Below are 23,799 nucleotides of genomic sequence, written 5' to 3' on the forward strand. Positions count from 1 at the left end.
AGTTGCAGTAAATTAATACTTAAAGCTGTTAAATTCCAGTATGTTAAATATGAGATGCCATTTATAACGTATTTTATTTTCTTACTATTGTTTGTTTAGTAGAGCTTTGTTTTAATAATCCCTTAATGAACTCAAACAGTGTGATTAACCTCAGCACAGATCAAAGGTCACAAAATTTTCAGTAAAAAGATTAACAAATCATCATCAAGCCTACCCCCTTTTTTCTTTTTTTTTTTCATCTGGTCATTTTGCTTGAAATTTTTCGTTCTTTAGCATTTTCCCATGATTCAAACACTATAAGAGCCCACAGGAAAAAAGCAAAGTTAGAATCTACTGCAAGTAGAAGGAGGGAAGTAAAGCTAAACAGAAGAGCACAGTAGCTTTTTTAAAATCTTCAGTCCCTACAAGAAAAAAGGCAATCAAAAGGGAACAAAAAACCATTTATGGTCGTAGATACCCTAAAAGATCAAGTGGTATCAATGGTGGGTCTCAAAAAAGAGCTTGGGACACTCATGATGACTTGACAGCTTCAGAATTTCTCCAAAAGTACCAAGCACAACTAATTGCATATGCCTTCATCAGTGTTGGAAGCTAATTCATATCAAAGACATTGATTCATTTTGAGTGCCACAGATCTTAAGATCAAAAACCCATGATCATAATAATGAGGATGATGATAGGTTGTAATGATGGCAGCACTTGTCTGAGTTTCCCCTTTTATCTTTAAGTGTATATATAAACTGCATATCATCACGACAAAGCTACACAGTCTATAAAGGCAACAAGATCTGCCATGCTCAAGATACTCATTTTTTTTAAGTATGTGTGCATGAGTTATACACATGCATGCATTGCTAAAATAAGATAAATAAAAACTAGTATTATTTTATTGGCTGGGATTTTAGATATGGGATGATTATATATCTGAAATCATGGAATTGACCACCTGGGAATTCCCTTTTATCAAACAGCATGAAAAACAAAGAAGCCCCACAAAAAGGTGATGCCTGCAGGGCTCAAGAAATAAATAAATAAACCCCCCATGATTGGAATTCTAAACAATCTTGATGTGAAACAGCCAGCATGTAAAAGTAATGTGCCCTTTTCTGGTCCATGGAATGTGTTAGTTTATTTTTCACTGTACACAAAAACAACAGAATCAGATTGTTTTGCAATGCTTCCTGGATATGGATTGTTTCATTTTAAACTTTTCCAGAAGAAAGTTACTGAAACAAACAATGAACATAAAGCATTTAACTTGAGAATAAAAAAATAGTGGCACAGGGATCTAAAATTCAATAAACATGAAAGATCAGTAAAATAAGAGCAAAGAAGCAACTGATTGAAGGGTACACTTTCCCCATCAATTATAAGGGAAGGGAAAGAGACATTGAGAGGTTGTTGTGGTCATATGATGTCTCTATTTCATTGGACTAACAAGAAAATCCCATGTCTTAGTGAAAATTTTCATGGAAGATTTTCTTTTGACCAAGGAATTATTATTTTTCTTTTCTTTTTCCCCCTTCTTAAACTTGAATATTTCTGAATATCAGAACCAGTTTTTGTCATTGTGTCTGTGTTTTCTCTTGAAGTTTTTCAGAAAGAGAGAAACACAATAGAAGGATTAATAGACAGCTTTCTAACATATAGCAGTTGGAATAGAGTTCCAAAAAACAACAAGGTTAGGGGAATTCAATCATTTGATTAAAAATCTATTAATATAATTGCAAGCCCTGTTCATCAGATAATAACAACTAGCTGACAAACCACTGATTTGGAAAAACTGATCAGTTGAAACATCTGATACCAAAAAAAAAAAAAAAGAAAACCCATAAGCTCACAACAATCCAAAGTTCAATCTGAGTTTCACCATGTTGACATCAAAGTAAAGATCTAGACTAGACTACTTTCCCATCTTAGAAGTTTATGATATAATCGATTGAGTTAAGCTGTCTTGGAATTTATTTCTGTCACCAACCATTCACCAAGAGTGAAAGTTGCATACATTTCTAGGTTATTTCTTTATATTATTGATTGGGCTTTTTAGATTGAATGATGTAGCTGTTTAGACCTCAGGGGACCTAACTGCCTATGGTTGGGTTGACCCAAATAAATACATGCCTTCCGGTTTTTGTTTTTTTGAAATTAAATATAGGGCAAATTCTGTATTAGACCTTGTACTTTGTGTAAATTATAGATTTAGTATATCTACTTTAATTTGATCAATTTTAATCTTTTTAAATTTTGAAATTTTAATCCTATTAAACCTATTTGATTAAATTATGTTATTAGTCTTGTATTATGTGTAAAGTTATAAATTTAGTCCATATTCACTAGTTATATTTTTTGAATTTCAAAATTTTAGTATTAAAGCAAACGATCATCATTAAATTTATTAATTGATTTTTTGTGAGTAATATGGAAAAATAACAAACAGATATAGGATTACACATGCAATAATATGTTTGACACATCAAATTTTAAAAATAATATAACTTACTGAATTTAACAATTATCATTTGGTTAAGAGTAAAATTTTTAATTTCTAAAAGTACAAGGACTACAAATAACCAAATTAAAGTAAAGATAGTAAATCCACACGTCAGAGAATCTAATAGAGAATTTGACATGGCTTTGTTTTTCCTGCAAAATGTGACTGTGACATCTTCCTTAATATTCATACACGTAATAACAGAGCATTTGTTCATGATAAGTACAATGTAATTTTCACATTAATCTCCATATTTACATCATAAACGAAACAGCCAAGATTGGGATGAGTTGGCTTGTGTTAATCCATCATAAAAATTTTAATCTGCCGATTTAAATTAAAATGTAACTCAATTTATTTGTAAGTACAAACACTTAAGAGTAAAATCTAACAAATCTTTAAAAAAAATTGAAAAATTTAAAATGTGAATCTTAATATCAACCTTTCTTTTAGATAAGAAAAATATGAATAGTAATACTTAAGTTCAATATTGTTTGTAGTGATCCTAAACTAAGGGATTGGCTTAAGTTCATTAGAGTTTAGTCAATGGTTGTAGTTGGGTTCTGTTATATGGTTATTCATTCTATCTTCATTCATGCATAGATATGTTTTACGTATGATATTTTGTGTTTATTGGCGTCTGGTCCTAGGAGAAAGACAGAACCAATTACATTACACCTAACTTAAATGCTCTTCTTGCAGACATGTCATAGATTTCTTCTCAACTCTCTCTTTCTCGACATTTCCCGAGTTAGAAAACAGTAAATCACCAAAACAAAAGATCTTCCTCTCTCACTCTTGGCCTTTCTTTCAAGCTTGAAGCTTTCTCTTTCTATTTTTCCCGGGTGTTTTCCTTTTCTATGCTTTTGTTAGTTTTTTGAGAGCCGTAGATTCTCTTTTTATTTAGTTAGTTGTTGCAAGTGGGGATTTTAATTACACTATATCTTCCAGTTACGAATATGCTTTTTAATTAACGTCAACTGTCTGCCTGCCCTTTCTCTTTTTGGCGGTTGGTTTTTTATTTAGTTTGGCTTGGCTGGTCACGTCTCTTCCTTTTTTTCTTTTTCTTTTTTAGCGTTGAATTTGCAACTGAGAAACACGCTATCGAACATAATAGAAAGTGAGTGTTCCTTTCTTTCTCCTGTTTTTATCTTCTTTGGTAGCGTGATTAATGCTTTTCTTGTTTGTTTCTTCCAGCTAGTTTGCATTGACCAATTCCCAAATTTATACATTTTGTTTTCTCTCTCTCTAAGTAGTGCCTTATTTTGTCTTCAGCTAAAAAACCATATGATCGATTGGACCTTTTTAATTATGTACTCAAATTTGAGTGTTTATAATCTGGGTTTTTTGCAGAATTTACAGCTTAACACTTTTATTCAGTAGATTATGGTTGAAATTTCAAGTATTTGAGATTTGGGTGATCCTAGAAATTCATAGAAAGGAGGATGTATGCGGTGGGCAGGCTAGGTAGCTATATCTCCCGCGGTGTGTTTACTTTTTCTGGTCCCTTTCATCCTTTTGGCGGTGCAGTGGATATAATTGTAGTAGAACAACCCGATGGGAGCTTCAAATCATCGCCTTGGTATGTTAAGTTCGGTAAATTTCAAGGGGTTTTAAAGTCAAAGGAAAGGACGGTAAGCATCGCTGTTAATGGCATTGAAGCGAATTTCCACATGTTTCTTGATCATACAGGGGAAGCATATTTTCTCAGGGAGATTGATGTTGAAGAAAGTAAATCTGATGGTGTATCATTTCCTTTTTCTTCCGGGGATGAGCCGTTGTCTGGTAATAGAAAGTCAATGAAGTCCGAGAGTTGCAGCTATGATAATGATAACTCAAACTCAGTGGCTCAGGTTGATCTGGGTAATGGGAAGCTTGTGGGTCGGACTAGTTCCCGGAGGTCACGGATATTTGGGCGTGTTTTTGGAGAAAGGTCTACAAAGGAGGATAGTTACCAGGACGGTGCTGGTGGTACTGGTGTAATGAGATCAGAGTCATTGGAGCGTGCCGAGTTTGCTGCTGAGCTGCTGGAGGTGAAGTGGTCTACCAATCTCACCTCTATCAGATCAAACAATAATGCTTTACGATTTTCTTCTTCAAATGACGCATTGGCCGATAAAGGTTTCAAAGAGGAGATACAGAATGATGCAGAAAACCTGTCTCAGGCTTATGTACATGATAAGGACAAGAGTATTGATTGCCAGACCGTACCGGACAAAACTGATTACTGCAACGAGCAAAATGTCAGCTGTTCTCATACTGGCCTTGAGAACCTAGAATGTTCTGTTGAGGAAGCTAATGTACAAGTGTCTTGTGTAAGCACTGAGCAGCAAATTGTTGAAACCTCCTTGTTAGGTGAAGGTTTTATGGAAGATAAATGCAAAGTAATTGCCAATGTATTAGGAACTATGGATGACCGTAGTGTCAGGAATTTTGATCATGCTGACAATGAGACCGTTGCTGTCTCAGGGATGAGTGTTCCTGATCTGCAAAGTGAATATAAGTTTGAATCGTGTATTGACAAGCGGTTTGATGAAGAAGTGGCTGATAATGAAAACAATGTTGTTTTACCAGGCTGTTGGATTTCCAATAAGGAGAATGTTTCAGATGGTCTTCAAGCTTTTGTTTACTGCAAAACATCAGAGAGCTCAGTAATAACATTGGATTGTTCCAGTCAGCAAACTCATCAAACACTGTGCCTTCCTGACATAGAAAATGGTAAAGCACAAGTTCATGCTGAACCACTGCTTAGAGCGACTGAGCTAGTTCCAGAGGTGAGCTCTCATCGAAAATGTTCTGTTTAATTGCAAGAGACTTTTTAAACAAAATAAGATTTTAAGGGTATGCTTAATTTTGCAACTTATCTAGTAATGCATTACTCTTTTAAAGGCAACAAAACTGCTTTGAACTACATTAGAAATGATATTGAACCTAGGTTTTCTCTTTGAATAGCATTCTCGTGATAGTTGAAAGTCTTGCTGAACTTACTTCAGGTTACAGTTCTCAAGAAAACTGAGGACAAGGAGTTAGATTCTGAAGGGGTATTAACCATGTCAGTTGAAATGGTCGGTGTTGATCCTGTAATTGGTTTGGAGGAAATGAAGTCTCATAGCATTCACATTACTTCCACCATCAGTGATTTAGGTGATGATGTTGAAAATGCGAGAACTATCAAGGATGTTCTCCATCCTTCTTTGGGGTCTGTTGATGATTCTCTGAACTTTTATGGTGATAGTGACCCAAAGAGAAGTGTTCCACCATCAGCGACTTCAGAGGATGAGCAATTCCTTTTCAGTGACCTTGATGAATTCAAACTCCATGAGCCAGATTGTGTAAATAAAGATCTTCATTCCTCAATTTGTACTGAAACTGAAGAAGTAAATGGTTTATGTAATGTGAATAATGAGCCATGTTTCAATCCTCACAATTTTGTTCAGGAGAGTCCATCAACTGATCTGGATTTTTCTGTTGAAAAGGCAGGGATAGTCTCTAATCCTATTAGTATTTCTAGAAATCATAAGGTAGCTGGTGAGAAGAATGGGTGGCAGATTGAATCACTTCCTACTACGTGGCCTATTGTGGCCAAGTTTGATGTAAACAACAATCTTCCTCTAAGCCATTCTCTGGATTCTAGTTGTGAAACCCTGAAGTGGATATCAATCAAGGAAGATGATGAACGGCCATTGGCACATGGAAAGTCAAGTTGTGAGGAGAGTGAGACTTCAAGGAAGCTGGAAAATACTCTTTACAATCCTTGCATTGGTAAAAGAACTTGGTTATCTTTTTCTTTTCGTTTCATTTTTTTTCTTTGTTTGACAGAGTGGTAAAATCCATTGAAGGGGATCCATCAAAAGCCGTAGTCTCCCGTAGCGGAAGCTGGAGGCTTTGGCCTTTTTCTATGAAAAGATCAATATCTAGGAAAGATGTGCTGCTGGCTCCAGCTGATAACAGAGGTTTGGATGCTAAGAATGCTGTAGACGGTGCTGTTGCTAGTGATGATGATAAAAATGTGCTTAAACCCAAGCAGGTGAAGAAGATGATCAGGGCAATCACTCCAACCTCTGAACAGCTGGCATCGTTGAATTTAAAGGATGGGATTAATCATATAACCTTCACATTTTCCACCTCTATGCTAGGGAAGCAGCAGGTCCTTTTTGCTAATTTCTTACTTGAAGTTAAATGTTCCTTCTGAATTCTTATTTAATTTTTGGTTGTTAAGGTCAATTCTGATTTGGCAGTTGTAGTCTGGATGTGCTCACTCAAAATCATGTACGGAACAGGTTGATGCGAGAATCTATTTGTGGAAATGGAACACTCGTATAGTAATCTCAGATGTTGATGGGACAATTACAAGGTAAGGATGTTTCTGAGATTTGCTGATCCAGAACATCATGTTATGCTACTTCATGTTTTAGATTGCGTACTGGTTATTGGTTAAAGTTCATTTGTAAGTCGTTAAGTTCACTTTCTGGTAATTAAATGTCAGTTTTATATGAAAGCCACATGTCACAAATGATATTCAGTACATGCTTCACATTACAATCCATATAAGTTTAATTTGGTAATTATATTACTGGCTTTGTGAGCTTTGGTACTAAAGCTTGTTTGCAGTTGAGTTAGGAGGGGAATCTCCATCCAAATTGAGTCATACCACCAATGGGCTGAGTTTTAGGTTAATTGCCTGAGAAACACACTCATACTAAAGAAAGAAGAAACAATTGATATGGATGCTAGTCTGTTGGTTAGGGTGAAACAACAGAGAACTACTATTTGATCATCTGGTTGTAAGATATACCAGGAAAAAAAAAATCAGATTGCTATCTTTTGATAGCCCCAAGAAAGTGGCCATGATTACTGTCATTTCAGTCACTAGAAATGAACTTGTTAGGAGTTCCATGAGCTTTATTGGTGCCATTTTTCTTTAGTTCTTTGTTTCAGTCGATCCTTTTTATTTGTTATAATAAGCAGCATTAGCATCAACTTTTGGATAACCTAAGTATATTTTGTTTTGTCTTCAAATCTTAATCTTGGCTCAAAATTCATGGATGTCCTTTTCCGAAAATGAGTTCTGCTTGTTTTCGTAGTTCTACTCTTGCAGCCCACCATTATATTGGAGACAGCTAGCATCACATTACCTTGAGTTGCTCTTTGAAATTTTTAATAGGCTTCTCTTTTACCATGGCTATTTCTTATTTTCTGAACTGCTGCTGACTGAGGTTTCTTTTTCGGTCATTTCTGGCATTTATGTTGTTTATACAGATCAGATGTTCTAGGTCAGTTCATGCCTATGGTTGGGATAGATTGGTTACAAACAGGTGTTGCACATTTATTTTCAGCTATTAAGGTTGGTTAGTTTTCATCTTAAATTTTCAGCTCATGATACTTTTTATTCCTTCTTGTGTGCACAATCAGAAAAAAGCCTTTGGTTTGTAAACCATGTAAATTTTATCAAAGGCCCTAGTATACTATCATGGTATTATTTTGGATGGTAGAAAGAAAAAGCCTTTCCAGATTTTGCATATGCGTGAATATGAATAACACTGTTAGCATTCTTCAATGCATCAAAATTCTTCTTCCACATTGCAGGAAAATGGGTATGAGTTGCTTTTTCTGAGTGCACGGGCGATATCCCAGGCGTATATCACTAGACAATTTTTAGTTAACCTCAAACAGGTGAACTGTGCTAGTTTAATGCTTTTCTTATATTGTGCAGTAACATAAGATTCAAGAAGTCAAAAAAAAAAAAATCATGTTTTCTTTGTCCTTTTTCTTTGTTTGGCTTACCACCATTGCTCATAAAAATGGGAAACTGTTTACCAAACATATCTTATTGTTTGTAGGATGGTAAGGGTTTACCAGATGGTCCAATTGTTATTTCCCCAGATGGGCTTTTTCCGTCCCTATATAGAGAAGGTAACTGTCTGCATTTTCGGGACTTAATGAAACAGTTTTCTGGTGGTGCTTTTCATGTGTGAGATATGTGACTGTTGTTTTGGGATTGCTGTCTATATGCTACATATACCATTTTAATTCCCTTCTATTATCTTTTGGGTTTTGTTGCATGAATTATGCATTTAGTAGTCTAGGATATCAGTTATGTTATTCTAAATTACCATTTTAATTTCATAGTCTAATTAGTACATGAAATTAAAATATTTTGTGGCATACGACCATCTAAATTGCCAATCCACTGTAGGATAAGGCAAATAACTCCTTTTATATTCACTTTTATGAAATCCATGAGATATGGTGCATTAGTGATATTTATGACATTTCTTCAATAACTAAGATGAGCAGCCATAGTTTTACCTTTGGAAATAGATGCATGAGACATGCAATTAAAACGTAAAAGTCAAAGTTAAGTTATGTGACACTTTGAGCTACAATAAATATGAAAGCTTGTGTTCCTCTTATGTGCCTTTGCGTAGGAAGTTAAAAGCTTCCTATGCATGGCTACTTTGTAACCCAAATTAAAGGTTAAGTAGTTAAATGATAATGTTTCTGATTTGGTGCATATGCTTTTAACCCTTCAATCATATTGAGTTTTCCATACATCTTTTCTTGTTCGTCTCATTGTCTCCCGCCCCAAAAAATACCCTAAATCATGTTATTTGGACTGACACATCCTATATATTTCTCAGTTATCAGAAGAGCTCCTCATGAATTCAAGATTGCGTGCTTAGAGGTTAGTTCTCTGCTCTTACAAACTTGGTTCTGATTATGGTATCTGATAATGTTATTTTCACCGTTGAATAAATTAATATTATTATTTCCTGCATTTTCAAGTTTTTATACATCTCCCATTGGGTTGCGAGTCAAATCAGTTGGATGGGTTGCATAGTGCATACAGGTCTGAGAGGAATCTACAGTGTTTCAAGGGATGTCTTATTTTATTGGACTTCTCCGCAAAATGAGATTTTAAATTGGTTTAGTTATTATTATTTTTTATATTATTACAACTCTTGAATTAGTTTTTACCTCAACACTTCATTCCTTGTGATCTCAATCTGTCTTAATGTTGTGTCTGAACTTTTAGCTTAAAATTCTTTATGGCTAAAATTAATAAAATTTTAATGCCTTCTCTTCATATCTCTTGACTCGTAGGCTATCAAAGCATTGTTTCCTTTAGACTGCAATCCATTCTATGCTGGCTTTGGGAACAGAGACACTGATGAAATGAGCTATCTTAAGGTCGGAATCCCAAAAGGGAAAATCTTCACTATTAATCCAAAGGTAATCTAAGATTTTCATGCTTAAAGAAAGATGACCAAATGCTTCTAATGTTACTGCACCAAACTTCTCTTCTAACAGTTGCAAGTTTGCAGGGTGAGGTTGTTACAAACCATCATGTTGCCACGAAATCTTACAGTTCCCTTCATGATCTTGTTCATCGCGTGTTTCCACCAATGGCCTCTGAGCAGGTTTTTTTACCTGTTCTTTTCCATTTATAACTCACAATATGGAGTGGGTTTTTCTCCCCCAATTGGAGCCTTTCCATTTGTAAAGATGGTTGAAAATGAGTTTTGTTGTCCTTTTTTCTTGATAAGAAACCCAATCATTCCTTGCTTTCTAGATTTTCCAGCTTTCACCTAGGCGACAACTATAACCCCTGTCTCGCCTTTTTCTGATGATATACTGTTTAAAATCTCTAGTTTTCTTTAATTATTTTTATGGGTTTTCATTTTTTTTATCCTTTATTTCTTTTGATTGCAGGAAGAATTTAACTCATGGAATTTCTGGAAACTGCCGCCACCTCTGATTAATATATGAAGAAGTTAGCTAGAATTATGTTGCTTGAGCAATCGGATACTGAGATAGACAATGATGTCTACCACGATTTTGGAGTTGTCGAGGTACATTTTGATGTCAGTTTTGCCGTTTTTGTTATAAACTCCAGATAGATTGTTGGCTAGTTATCTGAAATGAATCGTGTCAATAACATTCTAGGATGTGCTTGGAAATTGAGTTGCAGTTTATATAACTCCATAGAGCAGTCAATATTAGACATGTTCCGACACCTTCCCACTCTTAGCCTGCACTTTCCGGGATCTAACTAGGTATCGTCATTAAAGCCTGTATATCTTTCAGAATTGTCACAAGCTTGTGTGGGGAAATTATGGGTTATATGTGTGATCCATTGCTGTTGGCAAGAACTTCCTCCATGGTCTTGAAAAATATAGGACTGGCCGACTCTCGTTGTCCAAAGTGAATTAATTTGCACAAAAGAAAAGGTTGATTCATCTCAGTTGTATTTGGCGTCGCAGTTTTCTGATATATATTTCTGTATAGTGAATCCAGGCGATTCGACATAGTTAGAAAGTGTAAGAACACATTCCTCAAAAACTCTCTAGGGAGAAAGGGTACTCTTAAATCTTTGTTTTTTTCTAAAATATATATATTTTTATTGTTGATACAGAATATATTTTCATCATTAGTTCAGATAAGATTATCTGTATCCAATTTACAGAATTTAGTGGAGTATATACATCAGAAAACTGATACAAGATGAATTTGTATAATTAATTGAAAATTCTTTTCATTCTGTAGATGTGGGATTTTTTTTTTAATTTTTTTTAATTTTTTTTATCCTCAGGCTGTAGATAATAGCATTCAACTTGAAGACTAGTCGATATTTTGGATTATTAACTTGTTCAACTCAACATATAGATAGATAAACATATCAAAGAAGAAGAAAGGAATGGAAGGAATAGAGGGATGTGGACTCGAATCAAAACACTTTAGAAGAAGAAACAAAATCTGTCATTGTCATGAATAAAGCCATTGCCATTGACATCACTTCCATGCTTGCTCTTCTCCCAGCAAACCATCCTATCGGTGTTGGCAAGCTCGTATTTGCTTATCCTATCTTTGTCTTCATTAAATCTCTTTAACCATTCATTGAACTCGTCAACATTCATATCTCGCTTACCATCAACAAAGTAGCTACTAGTATTAATCGCAATTTCCGATAATCAAAACCTGGTTGTCTGTCCCTTGCACAATGTTTTGGCTTCCCGATGTAGAAGTGATTCAAGGCTTCTCATATTTATACCATATCCATAAATAAAACATGCAGACGCATATTCGAGCCTTTAACTAACATAAAAGAGATCAGAGTCAAATTATAATGTTTGATGCTTTGTACAAATCCAAGGAACCAGTCAAGGACGACAACTGGGGATTCATATATAAAATTCTGTTCATTTTAGCTGTCGCACTGAGCTAGGCAAAAAAGTCGAGGCTGCTTGGTCTAGAAAAACATGAGGTAATACCACACATGGCTTATATTATACCAAGAATGAGATAATTAAGGTTATTAAATATACCAACTAAAGTGATAAGGAATTCAATGTCTTTTAAAAGAAGAAAGAAGTGTAGGATTAAAGTAATAATACGAGAAGAATTTTGTCCCTAATTTAAAACTTCAACCTCACAAAAATATAATCTCAAATAAATAAATTAAAAAGAACAGATAGTAAATACAATAGGCAATAGCTTATTCAACTAGCATGCAGGATTTCAAGCATTCCGGATGTTTGGTGTATCATCATTTTACTTTAAGGAGCAAGGTTCGAACTGTTCTTTTTATTCAAATAAATTTATATTATATCCCAAATCCAAATCTATTGTAATAATGAAGAAGTTGACATTTACTTCCAAACTTTGATAGTTCACCTTTCATTTTGGCTTTGGTCGTCTAGTTTCTAATAATTTCGGATGAGTTCTGATAAATATTGACTGCTAACCTAAATTTTGAGCACTATAGTGATTTTGTTAAATATAATAAAGCATTTTATATTTAATTATTGATATTATAAAAATCAAAATTTTAGAATCGAAATGACTTGCTTATAATCGATTAAATAAATTAATAAAAAATATAAAATATTTAATTTAGTCACTCAGTTCGATTAGTCCATATTGATTCTTCGATTATTTAAATGTTTTTCTCCAAACCAAGATTAATACCCATAATCAGTTCCTAATCCAATTGATGTAATCTAATTCAAACAAGATAAAAATTAAAATATTTTAATTTATGATAAGCAATTTAATTTTAATTAATTCAAAATGAATAAATATATACGCATAAAATACAACCTTAAATTAAAAAAAAAAGTGACCAACTGTAAAAAAGAAGCAGATATGGTAGAACGTGGCGAGCAATTTCTTTTTCTAAGGGCTAAAAGTGACATTTCAGAGCATGTAGGAAGTTGACAGGGCAACCAAATAGTTGTTGGAAGGCCTGCTAAAATTATTATTCATCTAAATATTTCATGAAAATTGTCTCTTACCCTTTTATCCCTTGTATTTGGCTTTATTTATTCTCATAATTTTTATATGCTCCATTAAAACCTATTTGTACCTAAAAAAAGTTAACAAATGATGTACCAAAATAAAGCTAACAAATTAAGAGGTCCGAAAAAGTAGGGAAGCGGTTGCCGCTACCTTCTAATTTTATCATTATTGGTGGGATGGATTTTCCGAATGATTTTATGCTTTCATTTGGAAAGAAAATATTTGAGGCAATGAATTTGATAAGCTTATAAGTACACATGCATATGATAAGTAATATTTACGTAAAAATGAATTTAACTCTTTTTTTTTTCTTCTGAAAACATGAAATTTTAAAGTGAAAAAAAACAAAGGGTATTTATAGTTCCATTGGAACTGGTGTACAAGTTTACCGTACAAATTTGTAGTTTACTGTGTTGAGGAGGGGTATGTTGGGAAGATAGGGGAAATTTGTTTCCAACAGCATGGGATTAAGACTGGGATGGTAGTAAATTACAAGCTTTATTAACAAGGAAACCCAATACGAAGGAAACGACAGGTGGAGCTTTTTAAATGGTTCGATTTCTTTTGCATTTTACTCTAAAATTTTCGTATTCTAATTTATTGAACTATAAAAGAGGTAGTTATAATTATTATAATTATGCATATAGAATATACACCTATATATATATTGAGGTCGCATTGAGGTAGCACACCTTAGCTTAAGAATGGGTGAGTTGGGACTAGGTCTTCAAAAGATTATCAAGGCAGCTCCTTCAAAAGCTTTGGTTATTAGAATCAACCTGGTTTTTCTTGCTTTCTTTCTGGTTATCTATGCATCCCTTCTTTTGCGCCCATCTTCTTCAGCTTATTTCCAGAATGCGGCATCGCTTGTTAGGTGCTCTTTGCGTGAGTGCCATCACAAGGTAAGGTGAGCTGACTCAAATTCCATTTTTGTTTTGATTTGCATGTATGTATGATTATGATATGTTTATATATCATATTATCTGTTTGTCTAATTTCATACGATTGTTGTAGGTGGAGAAAGGGGTGAAGATGGAGGCAGTCCTGGAAGAAACTGAAGCCATGAAACCAAAGAGAAAGAGGAATTTGACAATGCTGGAAGTGCCAAGTTTCATAGATGAGATTGGAGGTGGAGTTAAGATTGGGATGTTGAACTTTGAAGATGAGGATTACAGTGAATGGGAGAAACATGGAGAGACAATCCCAATCCATTTCCAGCGAGTATCGGAGCTTTTCGAATGGAAAGATTTGTTTCCGGAATGGATTGACGAAGAGGAAGAAATCGATGGGCCAATGTGCCCTGAGATACCAATGCCGGATTTCAGCAAATACGATGACTTGGACTTGATAGTGGCGAAACTGCCGTGTGAGTACCCAGTAGATGGATGGGCTAGGGACGTGTTTAGGCTCCAAGTTCACCTGATAGTGGCAAATCTGGCAGTTAAAAAGGGGAAGAGGGATTGGAATTGGAGGACGAAAGTGGTGTTCCTGAGCAAGTGCAGGCCAATGTTGGAGGTATTTCGATGCAATGATTTGGTGAAACAGGAAGGTGAGTGGTGGTACTATGAACCCGAAATAACAAGATTAGAAGAAAAGGTATCTTTGCCTATTGGTTCTTGCAATCTGGCTTTGCCATTATGGGGACAAGGTATGCTTCATCTTAAATTCCTACTTCTTTTTCTTCTTTCCCTCATGTATGAATGCTTGCATTGCTTGAGGAATGGAAGACATAGACAGCTCTAAAAAGAATATAAAAATTAAGAGCAAAACAAACGCGCCAGATAGGGGTCGAACCTATGACTTTCTGCTTAGGAAACAGACGCTCTATCCACTGAGCTACAGGCGCTCGATGCTTAGGCATGTTATTTTAGTCTACTTCTAATTACTTGACTTTTCAACTTTTCAACTTTCGTCATCAATTAACTGAACTTTCTGCAAGTAGTTGAAGATCAAAAGTAGGGACATGAAAACGAAAGAATGAAAAAATAGTATGAAATAAAGGAGAAGAACTATTATAAACAATTGATGTTGACACCATCACCAACTTCCAAGTAAATTGATTTTGCTTGCTGACAAAGTCTAAGTTATAGTTGTTATGCTTTTGTTGTCTTTGGCTCCATTGCTTTTTTCCATAATTATTAATTAAAAAAAAGAATTATATGTTCTGCTAATTGTTTTCATTAGTTATGACTAAGGAATCAATTTAGTCAACTAAAAGTCGAAGGGGGACCTCTCCCTCTACATTTCTGTATATCTTTGATTCCCACTATGGATACCAACTCCAATCTTTCATCATTGTAAATGCAACAAATTTTTGTCACATGCATTAACTCTTTTAGTTCAACATTCGCAATCAAAGCTCGATAGCATATTTGTACATCTAAAGTTAACTCAATATATCATCATATTTTCCTTTATTTGCAAGCAATGCGTCATTCTATTACTCATCGTTACTTGCAGCAGTAAATTTGATTAGCACTAATTAGTCCAGTTTGGTGATGACTAAGCACCCAAAATTGATTGAAATTCCATGAATTATGCAATAATGGAGAGACAACGAATAAACATTTTCAGGAAACGACGAAGTATTTGATGTTTCCAAGATCCAACAGGCGACAAGTGCCGCCAAGCGTGAAGCCTATGTCACAGTCCTCCATTCATCTGAATCCTACGTTTGTGGTGCCATAACCCTTGCCCAAAGTCTCCTAAAAACCGGCACCAACCGTGACCTGATCCTTCTCCTAGACCGGTCCATCACGGAGCCAAAACGCGACGCACTCAAGGCGGCCGGGTGGCAACTGCGCTTCATCAAAAGAATTCGAAACCCTCGAGCCGAAAAAGGCACCTACAATGAATACAACTACAGCAAGTTCAGGCTATGGCAGATGACGGATTATGACAAGGTCATATTCATTGATGCAGACATCCTTGTCTTAAAGAACATTGATCTCCTTTTCCATTTCCCTCAAATGACGGCTACAGGCAACGATATTTGGATTTTCAATTCGGGTATTATGGTGGTCGAGCCATCAAACTGCACCTTTAAGCTTTTAATGAACAAACGTAAGGAAATATTCTCGTACAATGGAGGAGACCAAGGTTTTCTGAATGAAGTGTTCGTTTGGTGGCATCGTTTGCCGAGGAGAGTGAACTTTCTCAAGAACTTCTGGGCCAACAGCACCGTTGAAACTGGTTTAAAGAGCCAGCTTTTTGCAGCCGACCCACCCAAAGTTTACTCCATTCATTACTTGGGGTTGAAGCCTTGGCATTGTTACAGGGATTACGATTGTAACTGGGACATTGGGGACCAACGTGTTTACGCCAGCGATGTGGCACATCAAAGATGGTGGAAGTTTTATGACGCCATGGATGAGAAGTTGCAGCAGCAGTGTGGGTTGACAGAGCGAAGAAAGATTGAATTGGACTGGGATAGGAAAATGGCTGAAAAGGAAGGGTTCCAAGATGAGCATTGGAAGATAAATATTACAGACCCAAGGCGAAAATTTTTGATCAATTAGAATTTGTGATTGTTTCTTTTTTTTCTTTCTTTCTTTTCTGATGAATATTTTTGTTAATTTGGTTTTGTAGGAATACATTATTGAGATGTTTTCCTTATAATTTATGCCTTCGTAGCTTTACCATATTATTGGTATGAGCAGACATTGATTACAGCGTTTAAGTTCTTTGTATAATACATGCAGCATAGAATTTACTTGATGCTTCTTATTCCTCTGGGAATTCGCATTCGCTCTAATTAAATTAGAACTTGACCCCAAGTTAGAAATAGTAAATTATAATAATTGACATGATCTCGTCATGAGCAGAGTGAAGATTATGTACTCTGCGAAATTGACATATAATGTAGTTGTAAATGGTGGATTTTATGGAGATAAAATTTGTAAAGTGTTGTTTGTTTAAAGTAGGTATATCTTTCTTTCAATAAATTTAATATTATATTCTCGAAATGTCTTTGTCTCTCAACTCAAGTATTTGCTTAAATGGTATGATACTCCTCCATTAATGACTTATATGTTATAGGTAAAGAGTTTGAGTCTTTCTATATTTAACTCTTGAGCTTATCATGACTTCACACATTCAAGCAAAGTGCTCCCGCTTTATAAATTTATTGTCTATTTAAACACTTGGGCCTTTTGTATAGTCGGAAGATAAAATCTCAAAACTAAAATAAAATACACCCTAAGAACACAATGCCAAACTTGATGTAAGGTGGTCCGTCTACTACTGACCAACAATGCTTTAAAAATATATTTATTATGTTACTATGAAGTTTAACATTTGGTAAAGTAATCCCAATCTTATACATATATGCTAAAGATCCTCTAGAAGGGGTTTAAAAATTAAATATCTACCCCATTTAACACTTACCTGGAAACCAGTTTATATACATTTATCTAGAGGCAAAAAACTTGCCATCTGATGTTGACTTAGGGTAATCAGGATTGAACATATTTAGGAATAAATAATGGGATTGTTTTGGGATGCAAGTTTGAGGCATTTAACGGAAGACTTCAATGGATATTAATTAAAGGCTAGAATTTGCTGCAAACACAAGTTTAAATTAATGAGTTCCCTTTCCGTAACGGACTGCAGCGGCCTTTGGTTTAATAATTCTCTTTTTGTTTGATTGCTAGTCTCAACCACCATGACAGACTTACCTGAGGGAAGCAGTGTCACAAGAAACTTGATTATTTGTGTGCAAGGCAAGAATTATATCAAATGATGGTTGAGCAGATTTATGTAGGTACCTTGTATATATATGGAATCTTATTTAGAGAGCATGCGTACTTGCATTTATATGGAGTATAAATAGATATCAGATATTGTAGAGTGCATATAAAATTATGCATATTCCACTATTTTCAAGTTTGAAAATTAAAATCAAGTTTTTGTTGTCAATCTCGGATTTATTATCCAAAACAACATCCATAAACATAATACGTGAAGAGAATTTTGAAGCAAAAGACTGTTTACAATATTACATATTTGAGAAACCAAATAATCATAAAAAATCCATAACATGATTGAAAAATAATTTTAGTAAAGAGAAATGCAATCCAAACTATAATATAAGAAGTTTTGCAATACTTTTACTCTCATTTTTTATCTTTTTTGTTGTACCGAAAAGAATTTAGTTTATTTATTTTTCAGATTTTAAAATTCAAATTTAATTATTAATATAATTGAAATGTTTTTATTAAATTTTTTTATGTGAAATTTTGAAATAAAAATAATATTTATTTTATAGTCATATAATCAGAAAAGATAATATTATAATGAACATATGGGTTAATGATTTTAAATTAAAAAATTAGGCAAAATAATACCCATTTGATATAGCCCAATCACACTTTCTTACTTTTTCTATTGCCACTTACAGAATTATCTCCAAACTCTCACACAAATCTCGATCCCTCCAATTACTTAAACAACCTGGAGAAAACCTTGTTTCCAAGGATGCATTTAATAATTAATTAATTTTTTAAGCTAAAGGATGTAATAAATCATTCAACTTTTTCAAAAAAATTTAATTAAATCTTCAAATATTAAAATTCCATCTATTATGCCATTTGACCTATTGACTTAGTGGTCATTAACTACTAATTCAATACAGTAATGATAAACTATGAAACAGTTAATCAAAAAGCGTAATTAATAAATTTTTAATGTTTGTGTTTTATTGAGTGCATCTTAGGCAGAGATGCTTAATATGTTTAATAAGTATATTAATCTTTTTAAAGATAATTATATTAATTTTTTAGTTAATATAAAATTTTTAAAGAAAATAAATAGCTATTTATCCCTTAATTCAAATTTGTTTATTTTTATTTTATTTAAAAATATATATTTCAAATAAATTACCTTTCTTAGAAAAACTATTCAGATTTCCATATTTAATTTTTCTCAAATTACCTAAAATAACATAAAATATTATATTAATATGTTTAAAATTAAGAAATAAATCATTTTTAAAAATCAAGATTTACTTTCATCCAATAATATAATAAGATTCAATATTTAATTTTTACTAATTTACCAAATAATTTTACAATATAAATTCAAGACTAAAATGTATAATAATTAATTTTAAAATTCAAATTTTCGGTTTAATAAATAATATCTAAGTCTTAATCTTGAACCATTTTTTTTGGGAATAAACCCAATTAAGCAACAAACAAGTAAAATAATGAAGAAATTGAAAATATTAAACACAAATATTTTACGTGGAAAAATCCCTCCGAAGAAGATAAAAAATCACGAGCAAAAATAATTTCACTAAAACAACAAAAATGAAGAGCACAAAATATGAAGATAAAACTGAACCCCGAAACCCGAAATAAGAACCCTCAAAGTGTAAACACAAAATTCTCTTAAAGCTTGTAAAAATTAATACCTAAATGTGTAATGGGTTATTTTTCTCTAAGGTAAAAAAAAGATCTATTTATAAGCTAAATTCGTAGGTAAAATAATATTAAAATAACATATACTAATCAGAATTTAAGTGAGAAACTAATATTAAAATAACTTACACTAATCAAATTTTATATGAGAAACTAAAAACATAATTTAATTGGAAAAAGAAAAGTTGAAAAATACGAGGCATAACTCCACAAATCTCCACCTTAACTCGTACTCCCACAACGCCTTCTTTGTCAAATCTCGCCACAAGCTTATCTCGAACTGTAATAACCCGTTTTCAGTAAAATCGGAACAGTAGTTTCGGGACCACAAATCTGAGTCCGAAAGAGAATTTATTTTAATATTATTTTATGATCTATCGTATGATAGAAATGTCGTATGAAAATTTCGTTAGGAAAATTTTACCGATTACATGTCTAATTAGATGGAAATGACCAAATTGCATAAAATGCAAAAGTTGAATTCTAGTAGTTAAAGGGATCAAATAGCTATGGAATTCAAAATTTGAGGTCCTTATATGACAAATAGACCATTAAGATGAATTAGTAGATAAGTATGATGATTCATCCATGGAAAATTAAATAAAGAAAAGGATGAAATTGGAAAGTAAAATAATAAATGATGATAAATGATAAAATAATGAAAATATCATCATATTATCATATTTCCCAAATTATTTTTACATGGAAACCCTAATTAGAAGAGCTTGAAGGTAGCAAGCTTATTTGGCTCAATTAGGTGAGTATTCAAGTCTCGTTTTTAATGATTTTTATGTTTTCGAGATCGTAATAGCTTAATTTAGCTATCTCAGGGATTAATTTGTAAATTTATCAAAGTATTAGGGTTTTTCCATGGATGAGTATGCATGAATTATGAAGTTTTATGGTAGAAAATGAAAGGTTGTTGATAGATAAACAACTTGTGTAAAGGGAATTTTGATGAAATTGTGATTTAGGGACTAAATTGTAAAGATGTAAAATTCATGGAAAAATTATAAATTTTATGAAATACATGGGCTGTTCTAGGCTTGGAATAAGGATTAAATTGCATGAATTTCATTTTCTAAGCCTAGAGACGAAATCAGAATTAATTAAAAGTATAGGGGCAAAATGGTAATTTTTTCTAAAATGTGAATTGGATTGAATTGAATATAAATTGATGTTAAATTCATTCATATAGATCTAGATAGACCAAATACGGAATTAGATCGAGAAAAAGAAAAAGTGTCAGATTAGTAGATTACAAATACACGAACACTTGTTGAGGTAAGTTCGTGTAACTAAATTGTATATTTATATAATTATATTGAATGTAGTGTATGTGAATGGTATTGTTGCTATGTATTCGAAATTAATCTTATATGCGACAATGCCTGACAAACATTATGTCTCGATTGAATAAATGAAATTCGATGGATATAGGGTTTTCGTATTGGTTGTGGTCCTGCATATGTTGCAGACACACCACAGCTCGAAAAAGCGTCTCATTATTAGCCCTCTTGAGCTTCTCGTTATATGGTTCTTGCAAGCTTCCCATTAATAGCTCTTCGAAGCATTCCGATCGATTGTGATCCTACATGTGTTGTGGACACACCGCAACTCTTATGAGCGTCCCGATATATGGCTCTTTGTGAGCTTCTCGATTAAAGGCTCTTTGTGAGATTCCTGATTAATGGCTCCCCGGAGCTTCCCGATATGGCTCCCTTGAACTTCCCGATATATGGCTATCCAAAGCTTTCCGTTAATGGCTCTTCGGAGCTACCGGTTATTGTCTCGCATAAGCTTCCTGAATATGACTCTTATGAGTTTTCTATTATACAACTCGGATAAGCTTCCCATTATATTGTAACAGCCCAATTTTGACCCTAATCGGAATAGTGGTTTCGGGACCACAAATCTGAATTAGAAAAAAATATTTTAATATTATTTTGTGTGTTTATGATGTGTGAATTTAATTGTGTGAAATTTTCGTGTTTTAATTTTGTCGTTTGAGAGATTAATTAAAGAAAATGGCTTAATCGCGTAAAATGAAAATTTAGGGGTTAAATCTAAAGGTACCAAATTGTTGTTGTCTTTATTAAATGGAGGATTTATGATGTAATAAGGCCAAAATATAGTTAGTGGGTGGCAAAGTACAAGTATAGCCTTATATATATGTATATATATATTTATATAAAGGTTAATAAGGTAAACTAATTATTAATGTTAGTGCATGTTTAATATATTAAAATTAAAGCATTATTTCTCCATCTTTTGGCCGAAACTAAGAACAAAGAAGATTGTTTAAAAGCTTTAGTATATTCGGCACTTGCAAGTTTGATTGAGGTATGAATTTTGTTTGTTTTTTTGATAATTTTTATATTTTTGAGATCGTTGCTTTGAATACTTCAAAACCCATGTCTTAATTTTGTGAATTGTTGATGATTTTGAAATGTGCCATTGATGAATGTTTGAGTTTCATGATTTTAGTTGATGAAATATGAAATATAATTGTTAGATTAACATGTTTTGTCTTTGAATTTTTGGTGAATTTGAGTAATTAGGGCTAAATTGAGAAAATAAATTTTTGAAGGACTATAATGTGAAATAAATGAAATGCATGAGCTTGTATAGACACTAGGAATATTCGGCCCTTAAGGAGTGTAGTCAAAATTGGTGTATTTTGTGTTTTGAGCAAAAATGATTAAATTGTAAAAAGTGTGAAAATTTAGGGGCAAAATTGTAATTTACCCATTCATGTGTTTTTACGGTAAATTGAATAGAATGGTGTTTAAATAAGCTTAATTTGAATATCTTTAGATCAAGAATTAAAGAAATTGAATTTGGATCGGGGAAAGACAAAAGTGGTCGAGTAGCCGATTTAACAGTCGACGACATACGAGGTAAGTCAATAAGCATTTAAATGTTGTTAAATTCAAGAATATATAAATGATAAGTGATAAATTAAATTATTTATTTGTTATATGTTTTGGCCGAAAATTATTATTAAGATAGGAATTTTCTTTCGAGTTCGATTCGATCGATAATCAACGCCTAAAAGCCCCGTACGAACCCTAGGAATAGATAGGATACTTATGTCATGACATAGGACTCCGATATGTGTTTTCGTGTAAGACCACGTCTGGGACGTCGGCATCGACTTGTGTTTTTGTGTAAGACCCTGTCTGGGACAGTGGCATCGGTATCTGATTACATGTAAGACCACGTCTGGGGCGTTGTCATTGTACTAGCTTTTTAATTATCCGTGTATCCTTTTTAATTCCGAACGGTTCAACGGGCAATGTTAAGTGAAGACCGAATATGAAATCGAAACAATAATAGTGTTCAGGTATGTATTTATATCATGCTATGAAATTAAGGTAAGTTGTATATTGAATTGATGATACAAAGTTATTTGATATATGAACAATATGTGAGCATGTTTGTGCTTATAAGTCATTGGTAGTTTGGATTATTATTGTAGTTTTTTAAAATTATATTTTGATAAGTATACAATAATTGGAGTATTTGTGCATTAAGCTATTAAAGTTAAATGTTTATTTATATTTGATTTGGTTGGTTCAATATTAATGTTAAAATGAATAATGTTTGCTTATGACTTACTAAGCTTAAATAGCTTACTGTGTGTATGTCGTTCTTCGTTTTATAGATTTTGGAAGTTGGTTACGAGCTCGGAGATCGTCAGAGAAGATTATCACACTATCGACTCCTCTCGGTATTTTGTAAATTTTGAATTCGATCTTATGGCATGTATAGCGTAGCTGAAATGCTTGAATTTAGATTATGTAATATTAAGCCATGCGAAAATGGCTTAATTTTCTTGTTTGTGTTCGGTTTTGGGCTGAATTATGGTTTAAGCATACTTTAATCATGGATTAGTATTTTATGGTTAGTATTTATATGGTAATGTATATATATATGTGCATGGTGATTTCATTCAAGTGTTTCGGTAATTATGTGGTTGAAGTAATTAAGTTGTTATATTCATTAAGATAAGTAATGTTAAGTTAAGTGTCTAGGTTATGTATTATATATGAAATATATATATGATTTGGTTGGATTTAGTAGTTAAGCGAATATAGGGGATGATTTATAAATTGAAGTATGCTTGTAAATGTTGGTGATAAATTACGTTTGGCTTATTGATAGAGTAAATGAATGTATATGCTGTCAAATTTTGATGTACAAATGCAGTCCAATTATATATGTATATGCTGTCAATTTTTGATGTATAAGGCAGTCCAATTATATATGTATATGCTATCAATTTTTGACGTATAAATGCAGTCCAATTATATATGTATATACTGTCAAATTTTGATGTACAAATGCAGTCCAAATATATATGTATATGCTGTCAATTTTTTATGTATAAATGCAGTCCAATTATATATGTATATGCTGTCAATTTTTGATGTACAAATGCAGTCCAATTATATATGTATATGCTGTCAATTTTTGATGTATAAATGCAGTCCAATTTTGTATATATGCTGTCCAAATTTTGGTGTGAAAATGCTATTTAGTTTGGTATATAAATGCTGTTCAAATTGATGTATAATAGTTGTCCAA

At 33.1% G+C, this 23,799-nt stretch overlaps 2 protein-coding genes and 1 non-coding gene across 12 annotated transcripts; 2 read left to right on the plus strand and 1 right to left on the minus strand.

The window, feature by feature from the left end:
- Positions 1 to 3,123: 3,123 nt before the first annotated feature.
- Positions 3,124 to 11,287, plus strand: LOC107905560 (phosphatidate phosphatase PAH2). 10 transcript variants are annotated; one of them, XM_041094141.1, is made up of 13 exons: positions 3,124 to 3,611; positions 3,845 to 5,265; positions 5,485 to 6,253; positions 6,331 to 6,638; positions 6,772 to 6,845; positions 7,751 to 7,835; positions 8,078 to 8,164; positions 8,332 to 8,404; positions 9,133 to 9,176; positions 9,596 to 9,724; positions 9,817 to 9,912; positions 10,205 to 10,344; positions 10,439 to 10,946. In XM_041094141.1, exons 2-12 carry the CDS (start codon positions 3,937 to 3,939, stop codon positions 10,259 to 10,261), a joined length of 3,051 nt encoding a protein of 1,016 aa, XP_040950075.1. In that variant the 5' UTR covers positions 3,124 to 3,611; positions 3,845 to 3,936; the 3' UTR covers positions 10,262 to 10,344; positions 10,439 to 10,946. The 10 variants fall into 10 exon arrangements, with proteins under 10 accessions (XP_040950075.1, XP_016687721.1, XP_016687727.1 ...); XM_016832232.2 differs by having other exon boundaries at positions 3,223 to 3,611; positions 9,803 to 9,912; XM_016832233.2 differs by lacking the exon at positions 3,124 to 3,611 and adding an exon at positions 11,085 to 11,287 and having other exon boundaries at positions 3,620 to 5,265; positions 9,803 to 9,912; positions 10,439 to 10,812.
- A 2,153-nt stretch (positions 11,288 to 13,440) lies between these two features.
- Positions 13,441 to 16,528, plus strand: LOC107905562 (UDP-glucuronate:xylan alpha-glucuronosyltransferase 2). Its single transcript, XM_016832240.2, has 3 exons — positions 13,441 to 13,692; positions 13,805 to 14,438; positions 15,365 to 16,528. Exons 1-3 carry the CDS (start codon positions 13,495 to 13,497, stop codon positions 16,306 to 16,308), a joined length of 1,776 nt encoding a protein of 591 aa, XP_016687729.1. The 5' UTR covers positions 13,441 to 13,494; the 3' UTR covers positions 16,309 to 16,528.
- Positions 14,564 to 14,636, minus strand: TRNAR-CCU (transfer RNA arginine (anticodon CCU)). Its single transcript has one exon. It is a non-coding gene; the product is annotated as a tRNA-Arg (tRNA).
- Positions 16,529 to 23,799: the final 7,271 nt, after the last annotated feature.

This window comes from Gossypium hirsutum, chromosome D05, assembly GCF_007990345.1.
Source record: "Gossypium hirsutum isolate 1008001.06 chromosome D05, Gossypium_hirsutum_v2.1, whole genome shotgun sequence".
Classification (NCBI taxonomy): Eukaryota; Viridiplantae; Streptophyta; class Magnoliopsida; order Malvales; family Malvaceae; genus Gossypium; species Gossypium hirsutum.

Excerpts from the sequence above, each read along its gene's own strand:
- LOC107905562 (XM_016832240.2), top strand. The coding sequence starts at position 13,495 with ATGGGTGAGTTGGGACTAGGTCTTCAAAAGATTATCAAGGCAGCTCCT. Across the intron at positions 13,693-13,804 it reads TGCGTGAGTGCCATCACAAG|GTGGAGAAAGGGGTGAAGAT; the intron begins GTAAGGTGAGCT and ends CGATTGTTGTAG. Across the intron at positions 14,439-15,364 it reads TTTGCCATTATGGGGACAAG|GAAACGACGAAGTATTTGAT; the intron begins GTATGCTTCATC and ends AAACATTTTCAG.
- LOC107905560 (XM_016832232.2), top strand. The coding sequence starts at position 3,937 with ATGTATGCGGTGGGCAGGCTAGGTAGCTATATCTCCCGCGGTGTGTTT. Across the intron at positions 6,639-6,771 it reads CTATGCTAGGGAAGCAGCAG|GTTGATGCGAGAATCTATTT; the intron begins GTCCTTTTTGCT and ends TGTACGGAACAG. Across the intron at positions 9,913-10,204 it reads CACCAATGGCCTCTGAGCAG|GAAGAATTTAACTCATGGAA; the intron begins GTTTTTTTACCT and ends TTTTGATTGCAG.